The 15715-nt window shown below is 39.5% G+C and overlaps 1 protein-coding gene across 23 annotated transcripts in view; it reads left to right on the top strand.

Annotated features, from left to right (window-relative positions):
- neb (nebulin) overlaps nucleotides 1-15715 on the top strand; it is a 270517-nt gene that overhangs the window by 104792 nt on the left and 150010 nt on the right. For 21 of the 23 annotated variants that reach the window (XM_043694176.1, XM_043694181.1, XM_043694178.1 and 18 more), the window contains 6 exons: nucleotides 1258-1461; nucleotides 1556-1660; nucleotides 4822-4929; nucleotides 5055-5366; nucleotides 7675-7878; nucleotides 7978-8082. In XM_043694176.1, the coding sequence (XP_043550111.1) occupies nucleotides 1258-1461; nucleotides 1556-1660; nucleotides 4822-4929; nucleotides 5055-5366; nucleotides 7675-7878; nucleotides 7978-8082 (1038 nt within the window). The remainder of the gene's footprint in view (nucleotides 1-1257; nucleotides 1462-1555; nucleotides 1661-4821; nucleotides 4930-5054; nucleotides 5367-7674; nucleotides 7879-7977; nucleotides 8083-15715) is intronic. The other 2 variants (XM_043694189.1, XM_043694188.1) reach the window with 2 other exon arrangements.

The following is a 15715-nucleotide window of genomic DNA, read 5'->3' as shown; positions in this document are numbered from 1 at the left end:
GTTTGAAAAACATTCAGTAAGATCATGCCTGATCTGCATTCTAATTCAATCTGGGCTATTCTTAATTCCATGAGTAGCTTTGAAAATCATAAAAAGACAATCTTTCTCAATTATTACATTTCAATTGATCTACTTCAATAGCATTTATGGGGGCTGAACTTCTCGATTCTCACTGCTGTTCACTTGTGTCAATACATGTTCCGTGATATCACCTCTGTATTCCCCACTTTTATTTTTATGGTTAATTGCCCTTGTTTTGGATTTGAATTGAAAAATGTGGCGCTGGAAAAGCACAGCAGGTCAGGCGACATCCAAGGAACAGGAGAATCGAATGTCGGGCACAAGCCTGAAACATCGATTCTCCTGCTCCCCAGATGCTGCCTGACCTGCTGTGCTTTTCCAGCACCAAACTCTTCAAATATGATCCCCAGCATCTGCAGACCTCACTTTCTCCTTGTTTGGGATTTCCCCACCTGGAAACATATTTTGTTCTATCAACCTCTTAGGCTTTTGTTTCAACAGATACCTATATAACTCAACTCATGACACTCCAGCCGAGAGTTCTCAAAAAACAGGGAATTGTTTTGTTGCTATTCTACCTGCAAATGAGGATTATTTTGACTCCGACTCTCTACTTTGTTACTTTGACCTCTGCAAGGCAGTGCTTTCTGACTGTCAAGTTAGGCCTTGGATCCAAAAAGAACCTATTTCTTCATCCTCCTTCTTGCCACTGCATCCTGAAATTAAATAATGCACATTTGGGAAACACAGCAGGGGCAACGTATTCAAAAGCAGAGGTTGCTGGAAAAGCTCAACAGATCTGGCAGCATCTGTGAAGAGAAATCAAAGTTAACATTTCGGGTCCAGTCACCCTTCCTCAGATCCTTCTGAGAAAGAGTCACTGGACCTAAGATGTTAACTTTGATTTCTCTGCACAGATGCAGCCAGACCTGCTGAGTTTTTCCAGCAACTTCTGTTTTTGTTTCTGATTTACAGCATCAGCAGTTCTTTCAGTTTTTAGAGGCAATGCATTGTTCACTTACTTACCATTATTAGTATTATTGCACATTGGCATCAATATTATGTTGCAAAAACCTGTGAGTAAGTGTGGTGAACCAAAATTTGAGATGGCAGAGTGAAGTCCAACCTTCTCCTTTGTAATTGACTGAGAAAGAATAAGGGGGATGGCAGACATTTTAGTTCACTGTAGATTTGCACGGTGGTGCAAGTAATCAATGATTTTTCATTACCTTCCAGAATCTATACAAAGCAGACCTTGGGTGGCTAAAAGGTATCGGATGGTCTCCTCTGGAATCACTAGAAGTGGGAAAAGTCAAAAGAGCTGGAGAGATCCTGAGTGAGACCAAATACCGCCAGCATCCTTCCAAGTTGAAATTCAACAGTTTATCTGACTCCATGGACATGACCCTGGCAAAGAATAATGCACATATAATGAACAAGGCAAGAGTATTTTACACATAGATGGTTTAGTTGATGTGGTAAACATAATCCCATGCCCTTGTTACTCTAATTACATTTCTTATATTTATAACAGCGACTTTACACAGAAGCCTGGGAGAAGGACAAGGTGAAGATTCATGTCATGCCTGACACTCCTGAGATTGAACAGGCCAAAACAAACACACTGAACTTTAGTAATGTGAGTGTCCTTTCTGATGTGCACATTTCATTAACTTTTCACTCATCTGCGTAATAGTCAATATTACATATAACAAAGGGAATATTAATGCATTTCACTCAAGGTGTTAGACCACTGACTTTCTGATTTCTCCAGGAGTCAATATAATTTTCTTTGGGTGGGCTTTTCTTGATTTTTCTTGAGAGTTATGTTTAGGTTTTCTACGATATATTTTCATTTTCACAAACCCATTTATTAGGTTATTCTGTTACATTTTTTAAAATGCCATCTGTATTTGTGCTGATATATGGGATATTTACTTTACACAGAAATGGAAAGAGAAGAATTAATTAATATCATCAATAATTATTAATCCTCCATTCAACTTAAAACTGCAGCATCAACAAAAGCGTTAATTTTCCAGACACCACAGTCTGAAAAATTGACATGAGACAAATGCACGTATTGTACAAACACTTTTTCAAAATAACCGACATACACTTCTACACATAAACAAAAGTGACCCTAAATATGCTCTTTATAGACGAGTGAAGTCCAAGCTAATTTCCACTTTAGATCCACAAAGCTGAAATGTTTTAATTAGGCAATTAGTATGCTTTTATCTACATCTCAAATCTCAATCTCAGATTTAAATTTAACAATTAACAGAGTGTTCATCATAATGGAATCTAATAAACATTTTTCCATTTGAAAGGATCAAGAACTTATGGAGCCTTAACATAAGGTTCCACATTCCTTTTTAAGAAATCCATTGCCTCAGTAATTTGAGTTTATTCTAGTGAGTTGAGAATTCTTTGTTAATGGGTTTGAAACTACTTTTCCTCCTTTCAATCTTGTAGACTTCCTCTCCTCAACCCTTTTCTCCCTTTCTCTCTTCCTGCAGCCACATTCTCCCTAGTGTACATAGCCCCTTTTCCCAATATTCATGTCACAGCTTGCTAGCCCACGCCTGTTACCACAACCTCCTTCCCTAACCATCCCCCATATTCTTTGGAGCCTCCTTCTCCCCACATCTTTCTTTCAGTCTCCATGTCCTCCATCCAGAACCCCCCAATCCATTTGCAGCCTTCTTCCCACTTCCACAAAGCTATCCCTTTACCCAGTCCCATGGTCTCTTCCAATCCCATGCCAAATTATAGAACTTCCTGTTGACACTTGCACAAAGTATTGACTGACTGTTAATCATAGGCTACCAATAAACTCGATGATGACAATAGAATGTGTTACTAAAAATTCTTTAAAAATCAGTAGTTCTTGTATTACTTTCTAATACTTTGAAACAAATCATTGTTTTTTTTTAACCACAAAACTTTAAAAATGTCAACGATCCACTATCAATAGCTGAAATTCAGGAGCTTGGAAAATGTGAACTGTTGTGGAAATAAAGATTATGAAATGGACTGCAGAGATCAGGGAGCCAGAGCTTTCTACCGATCAAAGACTCAGGTGTTCCAACAGAGTAATGGATGTTTGATCTCTCAGCCAACCCTCATGTTGGGTTGGATGAGGTGCCATTGGTGGGGGTTGCACTGTCTGACATGTGACATGCATGAGAAATGAATGAGGGTGTTGAGGAAGTGTATTGAATGAGGGCTAGGGGGTGTGATGATTTTCATTATAAAGTGGAAGAAGTTCCACTGAGAAGAGACAAGCAACCCAGATCAACACCTTGTAACCCATGTAGTTCTGCGCAGAACTTTCTCAAGTTAGCTGGTTGAATTTCAGTCCATTCTGCATAACCCTCCCACACCCCTGGCAGTAAGATCCCACCTTTCCAAATGCTTTCTCGGAAGACAGGTATATGAAGTCACCTGCCACGACCAATTTTGACAATGAAAATACAGGTCGTGGAGAGGGAATTCCAGAGCTTATACTATAGACGGCTGAAGGGACATCAGCCAGATTTGGGGGTAAGGGAGCTAAGTGCAAAAGTAGCTGAATTAGAGGAACACAGAGTTCTTGGTGAGTGGATGCTTCTGAGTTAAAATACTTTGATTGTCTATAATATGCAGGGGATAGGGAATAACAACTGACACAATCTTACTGCAAATCCATCCATTTTGTAATGAGAAAAATGTTTAAAACTTAAAGCATTACAAAGCAATTGTATAAACAAACAGTTACTTGCCAGATAGTCAGCTGAGGTTGACTTGAATTTATTGGATCTGACCTGACTAGTATTGTTCTGCTTCCAAACAAGACTTCCTTCATGGTCTTGCTCCAAATACAACTTGCCTAAATGAGCTTTTCTTTCCATATGTTGATGACAAAGCAACTAACCTCATGTTTAGATCAGAGTGGTGCTGGAAAAGCACAGCAGGTCAGGCAGCATCCGAGGAGCAGGAATATTGACATTTCAGGCAAAAGCCCTTCATCAGTCCTCACTTTTGCCTGCCTGACTGATCTCATGTTGACCATTCTGCATTCTTTGGTTTCGGAAATACATGATTGGTTTGCAATTGTTTCAGTTTGAGCTCTACTTCATTCCAAAATTTTGTGTCAGTTTTCCCATAGGTGTCTAACCACAGGATGTCCAGCCTATTTACCTGTTTTATTTTTCGAAGTTCATATTGTCTCACAAGTAATTGTGAGACCATTTGACAAATAAGTTTTTGTCTGGACCAAAATCATTTGAGTGAATGCAACAGTAGATTTTTTTTTGTGGAAGTCCAAACGTTTTTGAGATTCATAACTCATTCCAAGAACTGGAGGATAGCAAATGTTGTTCCCCTATTCAAGAAAGGGAGTAGAGACAACCCTGGTAATTATAGACTGGTGAGCCTTACTTTGGTTGTGGGTAAAGTGTTTTAGCCAGCAGTGTTAAAACGTAAAAATATATTTTAACCAGATTTTCATGTATCTAGACTACCCTTTTTTTACCTCACTCTTCCCACCTCAATGAACAATTTTTTGATTCCTTCAATGATACTTGGCTGGGATGAGCATGTATTAGAGCTAAGGTTAATGTTTGTTTTGTCATTGTGTGGGAACCAACAGTGCCCGTCCCAGCCTTGGTAATGCCTTTTTAACTGTAAAGTGAAATGGGGTCTCCACCTACAGCTTACAAACATCTTCCACACAGTTCAGCTAAAATCAGGAACATAAAAGAAAACCACTATTGGTGTGATCCTGATGCTGAAACTATTATTTCTTCTTCTCAGAAACTGTACAGACTCGCTATGGAGGAGGATAAGAAGAAGGGCTATGATTTGCGCCCTGATGCCATTTCCATCAAAGCAGCAAAAGCATCCCGCGATATCGCCAGTGATGTAAGTGAGCCTGCTTATTTTGACTCAGGGAGTTCTATATTAAAAACCGAGATGCCCATACCCGTTCGTTGAATTTAAAGTTAGTGATTCAATTAACCATTATTTGTTTGACCTCTGTGTTTCAGTACAAATACAAAACAGCCTATCGCAAGCAGCTTGGCCACCATATTGGATGCCGTAACATTCAAGATGATCCCAAGATGGTTTGGTCCATGCACGTGGCCAAGATCCAGAGCGACCGGGAATACAAGAAGGACTTTGAAAAAACAAAGACCAAGTTCAACATGCCAGTTGACATGCTGGACATCCTGTTGGCCAAGAAGTGCCAGACTCTGGTCAGCGACATTGATTACAGACGGTACCTGCACCAATGGACCTGTCTGCCAGACCAGACTGATGTGATCCAGGCAAAGAAAGCCTATGATTTGCAGAGTGATGTATGTATTGGAAATCAAGAGGAACAATTATTTGTGTGATAATACTATCTCACTGTAACAAATGTTAGAAATATATACAGCTTTTACATAGTTATTATTAGCAACATCTTCGAGGTAATCCTGTACTGAAAAAAATAGTTTGAGCTTTGCTTCATTTATTCCATGAGTCCTTATTTTCTAAATTCAATCATACGTTGAAACGGAGATAGAGTCACAGTGTCATACAGTATGGAAACAGACCTTCGGTCCAACCAGTCCACACCCGCAATGTTCCCAAACTTACACATCCCATCTGCCTGCAGTTAGCCCATATACCTCCAAACCTTTCCTTATCATGTACTTTCCAAATGTCTTTTAAACGTTGTAACTGCACCTGGATCCACCACTTACTTTGACTGTTCATTCCACACACTAACCATACACTGTGTTAAAAAAGTTGTCTCTCATGCCCCTTTTAAATCCTTCTCCTCTCACCTTCAGAATATTGCCCCACCTTAAGGAAAAGATCTTTGCTGTTCACCTTATGTATGCCCCTTATGATTTTGCAAACGTCTATAAGATCACCCTTCAACCTCCTACGCTCTACTGAAAGAAGTTCCAACCTATCCAGCCTATTTTTATAACTCAAACCCTCCATTCCTAGCAACATTCAAGTAAATCTTTTCTGAATCCTTTCCAGTTTAATATTATCCATCCGATAACAGTGCATCCAGAACTGCATACAGTATTGCAGAAGAGGTCTCACCAATGTCCTATATAACCTCCACATGTTGTCCCAGTTCCTATATTTAAAGGTCTGAAAAATGAAGGCAAGCATGCTAATGCCTTCTCAACCATCCTGTCTACCTGTGGCAAAAATTTCAAATAATTGTGTACCTGAGCCCCTAGTCCTCTCAGTTCTACAAAATTACCCAGGGTCCTACCATTAATTGTATAGATCCTGCATGGTTATTTACCTAAATGCAATCTCATTTGTCAAAATTAAACTCCATCTGGCAATCCTCAGCCAATTGACCCAATTGGTCAAGATCTCTTCGTAACCTTCTTCGCTGTCCACTATACCACCAATTTTGGTGTCACCCACAAACTTATTAACTATTCTTCCTACATTCCCATCCATTTCATTTATATAAATGGCAAATAAAAATGGACCCAGTACGAATCCCTGTGGAACACCGCTGTTCCGACAAAGAACCCTCCACCTTATGTTTTCCACCATAAAGCCAATTTTGTATCCAATTGGCCAGTTCACCCTGAATCCCATGTGATCTAATGTTACTAATTAGTCGGCCATGCAGGAATTTGTCAAAGGCTTTACTAAAGTCCAACTCAACAACGTTTACTGCTCTGCCTTCATCAATCTTTTAGGTTACTTCCTCAAAATATTCAATCAAATTTATGAGATATGATTTCTCTCATAGAAAACTATGCTGACTATCCCTAATCATCCCTTGCCTCTCCAAATGAATGTAAATTTGGTCTTTCAGAATCATCTGCTTTGATATTAAAATGTGAACAATAATATATAATTAATAAAATAACATGCAGAGTTCAAATTTTCCAAAGCTGACCCATTAAATTTAAGAATATCTATTGACATCAATATGTCAATAAGTTATAAATATGCTTGACTAATCTTTGAAAGGTAAACTTTATTCTCCACAATCTTTACTAAAATTCCTAACGCACAACTTGGTTATTTTTGATGCTGCAGAGGTGGATTCATCCTTGCATCAGGATGTTGGAATGAATTGTTGATTATTTCAAGTATGAAAAAGTTAATTGGAATATGAAAATCATGAGTTTTTTTCTGTACGTCACCACAGGACCATTACTGAGAGCACAGACTAAGCACTAACTGTGGCCTGCTCCTCCTTTATCAGTATGTCTCTGCAATGTCTTGTTGTAAGCTTTTATTAACAGCACTGCTGTGCAATGTTGCCAGAATTCAAGTTCAGGAAAATTCCCTTTGAATGTGGAAAATAGTTTTAAAACATCAGGCCACCCTTTCATTTCCTATTGGTACTCCTTATAGTCCAAAGAAATTGACTTATTACAAATCATAGCAAACTCTGAAGAAAACATAAACATATTTATAAATGTATTTTCTGTTACACAAATAAAGCATGGTTCGGGACTGCAATCGAAATCAAGTCGTTGATGAGAAAATCTTACAATTTAAATAGTATGCCTTTGCCCTAACCCAATCCTTCAACCTTTAACCATTTCACTTGTCTTTATTTAGATGTAACCTCACTAACACTTAACTTAATGTGAAAACAGTAAATAACTTTTCATTGCTTTCCAGAATCTATACAAAGCAGACCTTGGGTGGCTAAAGGGTATCGGATGGTCTCCTCTGGAATCACTAGACGTGGCCAAAGTCAAAAGAGCTGGAGAGATTCTGAGTGAGACCAATTACCGCCAGCATCCTTCCAAGTTGAAATTCAGCAGTTTGTCTGACTCCATGGACATGACCCTGGCAAAGAATAATGCGCGTATAATGAACAAGGTTGAATCACTTCGCTTTTTAAAATTTCTTTGAAAATACTCATTTTTCAATTGACTTCTTTGGTCAATTGACATACTAACACATGTGTATATTTTTCAGCGTGCGTACCTTGAAGCCTGGGAAGCAGACAAGACTAAAATTCATGTCATGCCAGATACACCAGAAATAATATTAGCAAAACAGAATCAGATCACCTGCAGTGATGTAAGTGTGTGCAATTATTTTGAAGAAGTAATTCTGTATGTTTCTCTATAGAAAAGGAATGGAGATTCAGGAACTCAGATTGGTTTTAGCATACATTGATTAACAAAGATCTAGTCACTTTGCATGCATGCGGTTGGACCAGAATTGTGCAAGTCATGTTTTCAGAAGCCAGTGTTTCAACACTGATGTTGCAAATTTAATAATCTGCTAATTTGTTGGGTAGTGCTGGGAAAAGTAGCCATGAAAACTTTTAGAGTGTAATCTAGTTCACCATACTGAGTTGTATATACATAAATACAAATCATTATTGGGCTTGGAGGCACACAAACCTGTGTAGAAGAAGGAAGTTAAAAAGGGGCATTGATAGAATTTGTGTGAGGGCACAACTGTAGCATGTGAAGTTCAATGTTGGGAAATGCTAGGTTATTCTCTTTGGATTCAAACAGCACTATTTGTAATGTTTCCTTCAACGTGAGAGCCCTGGAGAAGCAGGAGAAGCAGCACAATGCAGGTGTCTATGAATGTACATTATTGGTACAGTAAATAGTCAACTGTTAAATGTAACATTAATAGAATTAAAAAGGCAGTAGCTGCATAGATACAAACATGGTTTGGAGGTGGCAAGGGTAATAGAGCCTGAAGAAGGGCTCATGCCCGAAACATCGATTCTCCTACTCCTTGGATGATGCCTGACCTGCTGCGCTTTTCCAGTAACACATTTTCAGTAATAGAGCATACGGAGCAGTTCACTGAGACCTCCACCAGCAGATGGTGATGGTGCAGGAGGCAGATGGAACAGTTGAAGTGACTCTTGTTGGGAATAAAAATGTGTTTTTGATGAAAGCAGGACTGATGGGAAGGAGGAGCAGAAGGGCTTATTCAGCCCAATGTAATCCACAGACCTTGTTTCATGTACATAGTGTAAATAGTTCCCTGTTTATCCTTAATGCCCTTTCCTGTTTGGAATAACCTGATGCTGATGAAATAAAGAATCACTGCTTTTTGGTCTTTGAGCCTTCCATGTGTTCAAATCTCAGGTTACATAAGGGATGGAAAGCAGAGAGGAATGGTGAATAGTTGTTTTCCGGTGTGGGAATAATTGTACAGTCGAATTCCCCAAGTTTCAGTATTGGACATTCTTATTTTGAGCTAAGTTAAATGACCTGGATTTAGATAATAAACTGGCGGAAGATCCAAAATTCAAAATGTAGCAAGATATGAGGAGATAGTAATAGACCTCAGGAGGACTTGGAGACAGGTGAACTGAGCAGACACATCACAAATTAAATATTGATTATTGTGAAGGGATATGACTTTGTAGAAGACCTAGGACAAGCAATATAAAACTAAAAAGGTAAAAACAATGACTGCAGATGCTGGAAACCAGATTCTGGATCAATGGTGCTGGAAGAGCACAGCAATTCAGGCAGCATTGAGGAGCTTCAGCAAAATCGACGTTTTGGGCAAAAGCCTTTCATCAAGAATAAAGGCAGAGACCCTGAAGCGTGGGGAGATAAGCTAGGGGAGGGTGGGGGTGGGGAGAGAGTAGCATAGAGTACTCTCTAGAGTACTCTATGCTACTCTCTCCCCACCCCCACCCTCCCCTAGCTTATCTCTCCACGCTTCAGGCTCTCTGCCTTTATTCCTGATGAAGGGCTTTTGCCCAGAACGTCGATTTTGCTGAAGCTCCTCAATGCTGCCTGAATTGCTGTGCTCTTCCAGCACCATTGATCCAGAATATAAAATTAAAGGCATGCAAGAACAGAGAGACTGGGAAGTCCATAATTCCTTGAAGGTGGCAGGACAAGTTAAAAATGCTCTTTTAATATTGCTAGCTTTATTATTGAATAAAGAATAGAAGTTATGCTAAACCTTTATAAACGCTAGTTCAGCCTCACCCGAGTACTGTTACGTTCTGAGTACAACATTTTAGAAATTGCGAAAGAAATTTCCTAGAATGGTAGAAGGAATGAGGAAATTATGTGAAGAAACAGGAATAGCTGGAATTGGTCTCATCAGAGCAGAAACACATTAGAGGAGGTTTGATAGAGTTCTTCAATTCCACGACTAACTTTGACAGAGTGGGAGAGGGAGAAACTGTTTCCAGTGGCAAAATGGCCACAGGTAAGAGGCCACTGATTGGGAAAAGCATGAGTGGCCACAAGAGAAATCAATTTGAAAAAGCAACTTGGTTTATAGAATCTGGACATTGCTGGCTAGGCAGCATTTATTACCCTTCCCCTAATTGCCCAGAATGCAGCTCAGAGTCAGCCACATTCCTGCAGGTCTGGAGTCACATGGAAGCCAGACCAGGTAAGGATGGCAGATTTCCTTCCCGAAAGGACCTGAGTTCTTAACAATAATTTACTATCATTATGTATTTGTTTTGTAACTCATTTTTTTCATTGAATTTAAATTTAAAATGAGACAATTTGAACTTATACCCTGAGAAATTAGCCTGCGGTTCTGGATTGATAGTGCACTGTGTCCTTTAGGTTTTTATTAACACATTGAGTTGTGATCTGAAATACATGGCTGGAAAGCCTGGTGAAAGCAAATTAAACAGTAGCATTCATAAGAGAACTAGATAAATGCATGAAGGATAAAAATACTGATCAGGCTCTTTGGAAAGAACAATTGGAAAATATTTAAAGAAAAAGGACTGGTACAGATACAATAGCCTAAATGGCCTCTTCCTGTACAGTGCCACTCTCTGATGCTATAAGAAGGCCACTAGAATGTTGACCTTTATCTCAAGGGGGTAATAATGCAATCGTGAGGAAATAACATTTTCGTTGTGAACAACCTTGTTCAGACTTTAACAGGATATCACATCTCACGAAGAAAATATCTATTCAATTTGAACAGAATGCTGCCAGGCAAAGGACTAAATTATAAACACATGTTGCTCAGTATTCCCTTGAATTTAAGGTTAATGGAGGTTCTTATTAACATTGATTCACATTGTAAATTTAACATAAGGGTGAACATATGAATTTACAAATTAGGAGCATAAGTAGACATTTCAGCCCATAAAATCATGGCCGATTTGATAATAGCCACATTCCTGCTTACTTCTAACAATTGTCGATTTTGGAATTACTTCTTTTGGTGGCTTAATCTTAAAATTAAAGCAAAGTCTTTAGAATTGAAATTGGAAATCAGGCTTTAAAACAAAAAAGGTTAGTGGAATCTGGAACACTCTTCCCCAAGAAGATACAGATGCTAAGTTTTTTAAAATATTCAAAATGGGGATTGATAAGTGTGTTGTAAGTAAGGGTATTGAGGGAACATGGAATAAGTTTTAAGTTAATGGAATTGAGGGGCAAATCATTCATAATCAAATTGTGGAGATGTTGGTGTTGGGCTGGGGTGGACAATGTGGTCACTTCATCTGAAGAAGGAGCAGCATTCCTAAAACTTGTGATTTTAAATAAACCTGTTGAACTATAACCTGTTTTTGTGTGACTTCTGACATAATCAAATTGAATAATAGGACTGGTTTGAGTGATGGATTGATCGTACTCCTTGTTTAAAATTCTAAATTAGTCCATTAAATGTCTGGGAAGGAAATATGTTATCCTTCGTGGTGTAAGAAAGACTGCAACTCCCCCACTATACAATTAAATCTTAATATACTCAGAGTCATGTCCACAGCATGAGTACAAATACATAATCAATAAAATAAGAGAGGGAGAAAATAAACATTGAGGGTAAAATTTCAAGGAGTATCAGGGTGTACAGCAAGAGCTTCTTTAAATATATAAAAGAGAGATGCCAATGTGAAACTAGGGTCCCTTGAGAATGAGTCTGCGAAAATAATAATGGAAAACCAGAAACTAGCAGAGGAGTTGAATGAAGTTTTGTATCAGACTGAACAGTAGAAGATATGACTACTATTCCAAAAAATACAAATTGTAAAAGGGAGTTAGGAGGAGAGGAAATAAATATAAAAACAATCATCAATGTGCTGGAGATAAATGGGGTGAAAAGTCCCACACCCTGCGCTCCAATACATCTCGTCTACATCCTGCACCTCCGCCCTCAGACCCCACCCCTCCAACCGTAACAAGGACAGAACGCCCCTGGTGCTCACCTTCCACCCTACCAACCTTCGCATAAACCAAATCATCCGATGACATTTCTGCCACCTCCAAAAAGACCCCACCACCAGGGATATATTTCCCTCCCCACCCCTTTCCATCAACCTGGGTGGCAACTTTCAAGGATCTGTGTACCTGGACACCGAGATCTCTCAGCTCATCTACACTAACAAGAATCTTACCATTAGCCCAGTACTTTGCATTCCGGTTACTCCGACCAAAGTGTATTACCTCACACTTGTCCACATTAAACTCCTTCACCGCCACTCCCTCACCACCAGACGCTTGGATGAAGAACGCCTCATCTTCCGCCTCGGAATACTTCAACCCCAGGGCATCAATGTGGACTTCAACAGTTTCCTCATTTCCCCTTCCCCCACCTCACCCTAGTTCCAAACTTCCAGCCCAGCACTGTCCCCATGACTTGTCCTACCTGCCTATCTTATTTTCCACCTATCCACTCCACCCTCCTCCCTGACCTATCACCTTCATCCCCTCCCCCACTCACCTATTGTACACTATGCTACTTTCTTCCCATTCCCACCCTCCTCTAGCTTATCTCTCCATGCTTCAGGCTCTCTACCTTTATTCCTGATGAAGGGCTTTTGCCTGAAACGTCGATTTTGCTGCTTCTCAGATGCTGCCTGAACTGCTGTGCTCTTCCGGCACCACTAATCCAAAACTTGATGGGATATATCCTAGGACGTTAAAAGAAGTAGCTAAAGTGATAGTAGACGTACTGTTAGTCATCTTCCAAGAATACTTAGATTCTGGAAAAGTCCCAGGAATTGGAAAACTGCCAATTTAATACCTATATTTAAAAATGGAAAGAGGCATAAAACAAGCAACTATAGGCCAATTTAGCTTAACATCTGCTTTGGGAAGTTATTAGTCTATTATAAAGAATGTAATAGAAGAGCATTTAAAAATATAGATAAACATCCAGCAGAGTCAGTATGAATTTACGGAGTGGAAACAAATTCATGAGAATTCTTTGAGGAGCTAACAAGTAGGATAAAGGGGTAAGCAAAAGGATGTAATATAATTGGATTTTTAAAAAGCATTTGATAAGCTACCACACAGTGGGCTACTTAATAAGATAATAGCCATCTGTATTGGAGGTCATATGTTAGCACGATTAAGGGATGTTTTTAAACTAATACAAGACAGAGTTTTGGGCTAAGGGGGACATTTTCAGGATGACAACTTGAAGCTAGTCGAGTGCCACAGGGATCAGAGCTGGAGATACAATTATTTACAATAATGACTTGGATGAAGAAAGTCTAAATGTATTATAACAAAGTTTGGCGCTAACACAAAAATAGGTGGGAAGGCAAATGGTCAGGATGACACAGAGTCCACAGAGGGAAATAGACAGGTTAAGTGAATGATCAAAAACTTGGCAGATTGAATGTAATGTGAGAAAATGTGAGGTTGTGCTGTGTGGCTAGAAGAACAGAAGAGCTGAAAGGGAAAGCAACAGGGAGTATGGAGACAAATACAAAGATAAGCAGCTGGTTAGCATGTGTGCAGGGTTTAAGTTTGAGGCAGACTAGGAATGAAGCAAAAAAGGAAGGAGAATTTAGGAATATTACTGGAGATGATGGAAATCATGAGGATAAGAAAATTAGCATTAAGGTACTTTACCTGAATGCTCATCGTGTTTGTAACAAAGTAGATGAATTAATAGCATAAATCATGGTGAATGATTGAGGTGGTAGGCATCACAGAGACGTGGTTGCAAGGCTTTCAGGACTGGCAGTTAAACATCCAAGGATTTACAACTTATTGAAAAGACAGGGAGATGGGCAGTGGGGGTGGGGTTGCCTTGTTAGTCAAGCATGAAATTAAATCTGTGGCACTGAATGACATAGGGTCAGCTGATGTGGAGTCTGTGTGGGTGGAGTTGAGGAACCACAATAGCAAAAAACTGTAATGGGAGTTTGTATAGATCTCCCAGCAGTGGTCAGGATCAGGGGCGCAAGATTTATCAAAAAATAGATTGGGCATGTCAGAAAGACAAGGTCATGGTGATCATGGAGGACTTCAATATGCAAATGGACTGCGTGAATAATGTTCCCAATGGATCCAAAGAAAGGGAATTCATGGAATGCTTGCAGGATGGCTTTTTGGAACAACTTGTGATGGAGCCCACAAGGGACGAGCCTATGTAATGAGCCAGACTTTATAAAATATCTTAAAGTAAGGGAACACTTAGGAGGCAGAGATCATAATATGGTAGAGTTCAGCCTGCAGTTGAAAGAGAGAAGGCAAAATCGCACGTAATGGTGTTACAGTTAAATAAAGATAATTACACGGGCATGAGAGAGGAACTGATGAAAATCGACTGGAAGCAGGGCCTAGTGGGGAAGACAGTGGAGCACCAATAGCAGGAGTTTCTGTGTGTAATTGAACACAGAGGTTCATCCCGAAGAAAATAAAGATTATCCAGGGAGGGGTTAGACAGCCATGGCTAACAAAGGAAGACAGGAAATGTATCAAAGAAAAAGGGAGAGTGTATAAAGTAGCCAAGAGCACTGGGAAATCAGAAGATTTGGAAGACGACAAAAATAAACAGAAGATAGCAAAGAGAGAAATAAGGAAGGAGAAGATCAAATATGAAGGTAAACTAGCCAGTAATATTAGAAATAATAGTAAAAATTTCTTTCAATACATAATAAACAAATGGGAGGCAAAAGTAGAGATTGGGCCGCTCCAAATTGATGCAGGAAGGCTAATGATGGGAGATAAGGAAAGAGCTGAAGAACTTAATACTCTGTGTCAGTCTTCACAGTGGAAGACATGAGTAATATCCCAACAATTAAGGAGAGTCAAGAGATAGAGTTGAGTATGGTAGACATTACAAAAGAGAAAGTGCTAGAAAAGCTAAAAGGTCTAAAAATTGATAAATCTGGCCTGGATGGGCTACATCCTCAAGGTCTGAGAGAGGTGGCTGAAGAAATAGTGGAGGCGTTGGCTGTAATCTTTCAAAAATCACTGGAGTCAGGGAAAGTCCCAGATGATTGGAAAATCACTATTGTAACCCTCTTGTTCAAGAAAGGATCAAGACAAAAGATGGAAAATTATAAGCTGATTAGCCTATCCTCGGTTGCAGGTAAAATTCTAGAATCCATCATTAAGGATGAGATTTCTAAATTCTTGGAAGTGCAGGTTCAGATTAGAATAAGTCAGCATAGACTTAGTAAGGGGAGGTCGTGCCTGACAAACCTGTTAGAATTCTTTGAAGAGGTAACAAGTAGGTTAGACCAGGGAAACCCAGTGGATGTTATCTACCTAGACTTCCAAAAGGCCTTTGATAAGGTGCCTATTGGGAGGCTGCTGAGTAAGGTGAGGGCCCATGGTGTTCAAGGTAAGCTACTGGCATGGATTGAAGATTGGGTGTTTTACAGAAGGCAGAGAGTTGGGATAAAAGGCTCTTTTTCAGAATGGCAGCTGGTGACAAGTGGGGTCCTGCAGGGTTCAGTGTTGGGGTCCTAGCCGTTCACTTTATATATTAATGATCTGGATGA

This window comes from Chiloscyllium plagiosum, chromosome 7 (assembly GCF_004010195.1).
Source record: "Chiloscyllium plagiosum isolate BGI_BamShark_2017 chromosome 7, ASM401019v2, whole genome shotgun sequence".
Lineage (NCBI taxonomy): Eukaryota > Metazoa > Chordata > Chondrichthyes > Orectolobiformes > Hemiscylliidae > Chiloscyllium > Chiloscyllium plagiosum.
The sequence above is the reverse complement of the archived record's forward strand: the minus strand, read 5'-3'. Positions and strand labels throughout refer to the sequence as shown.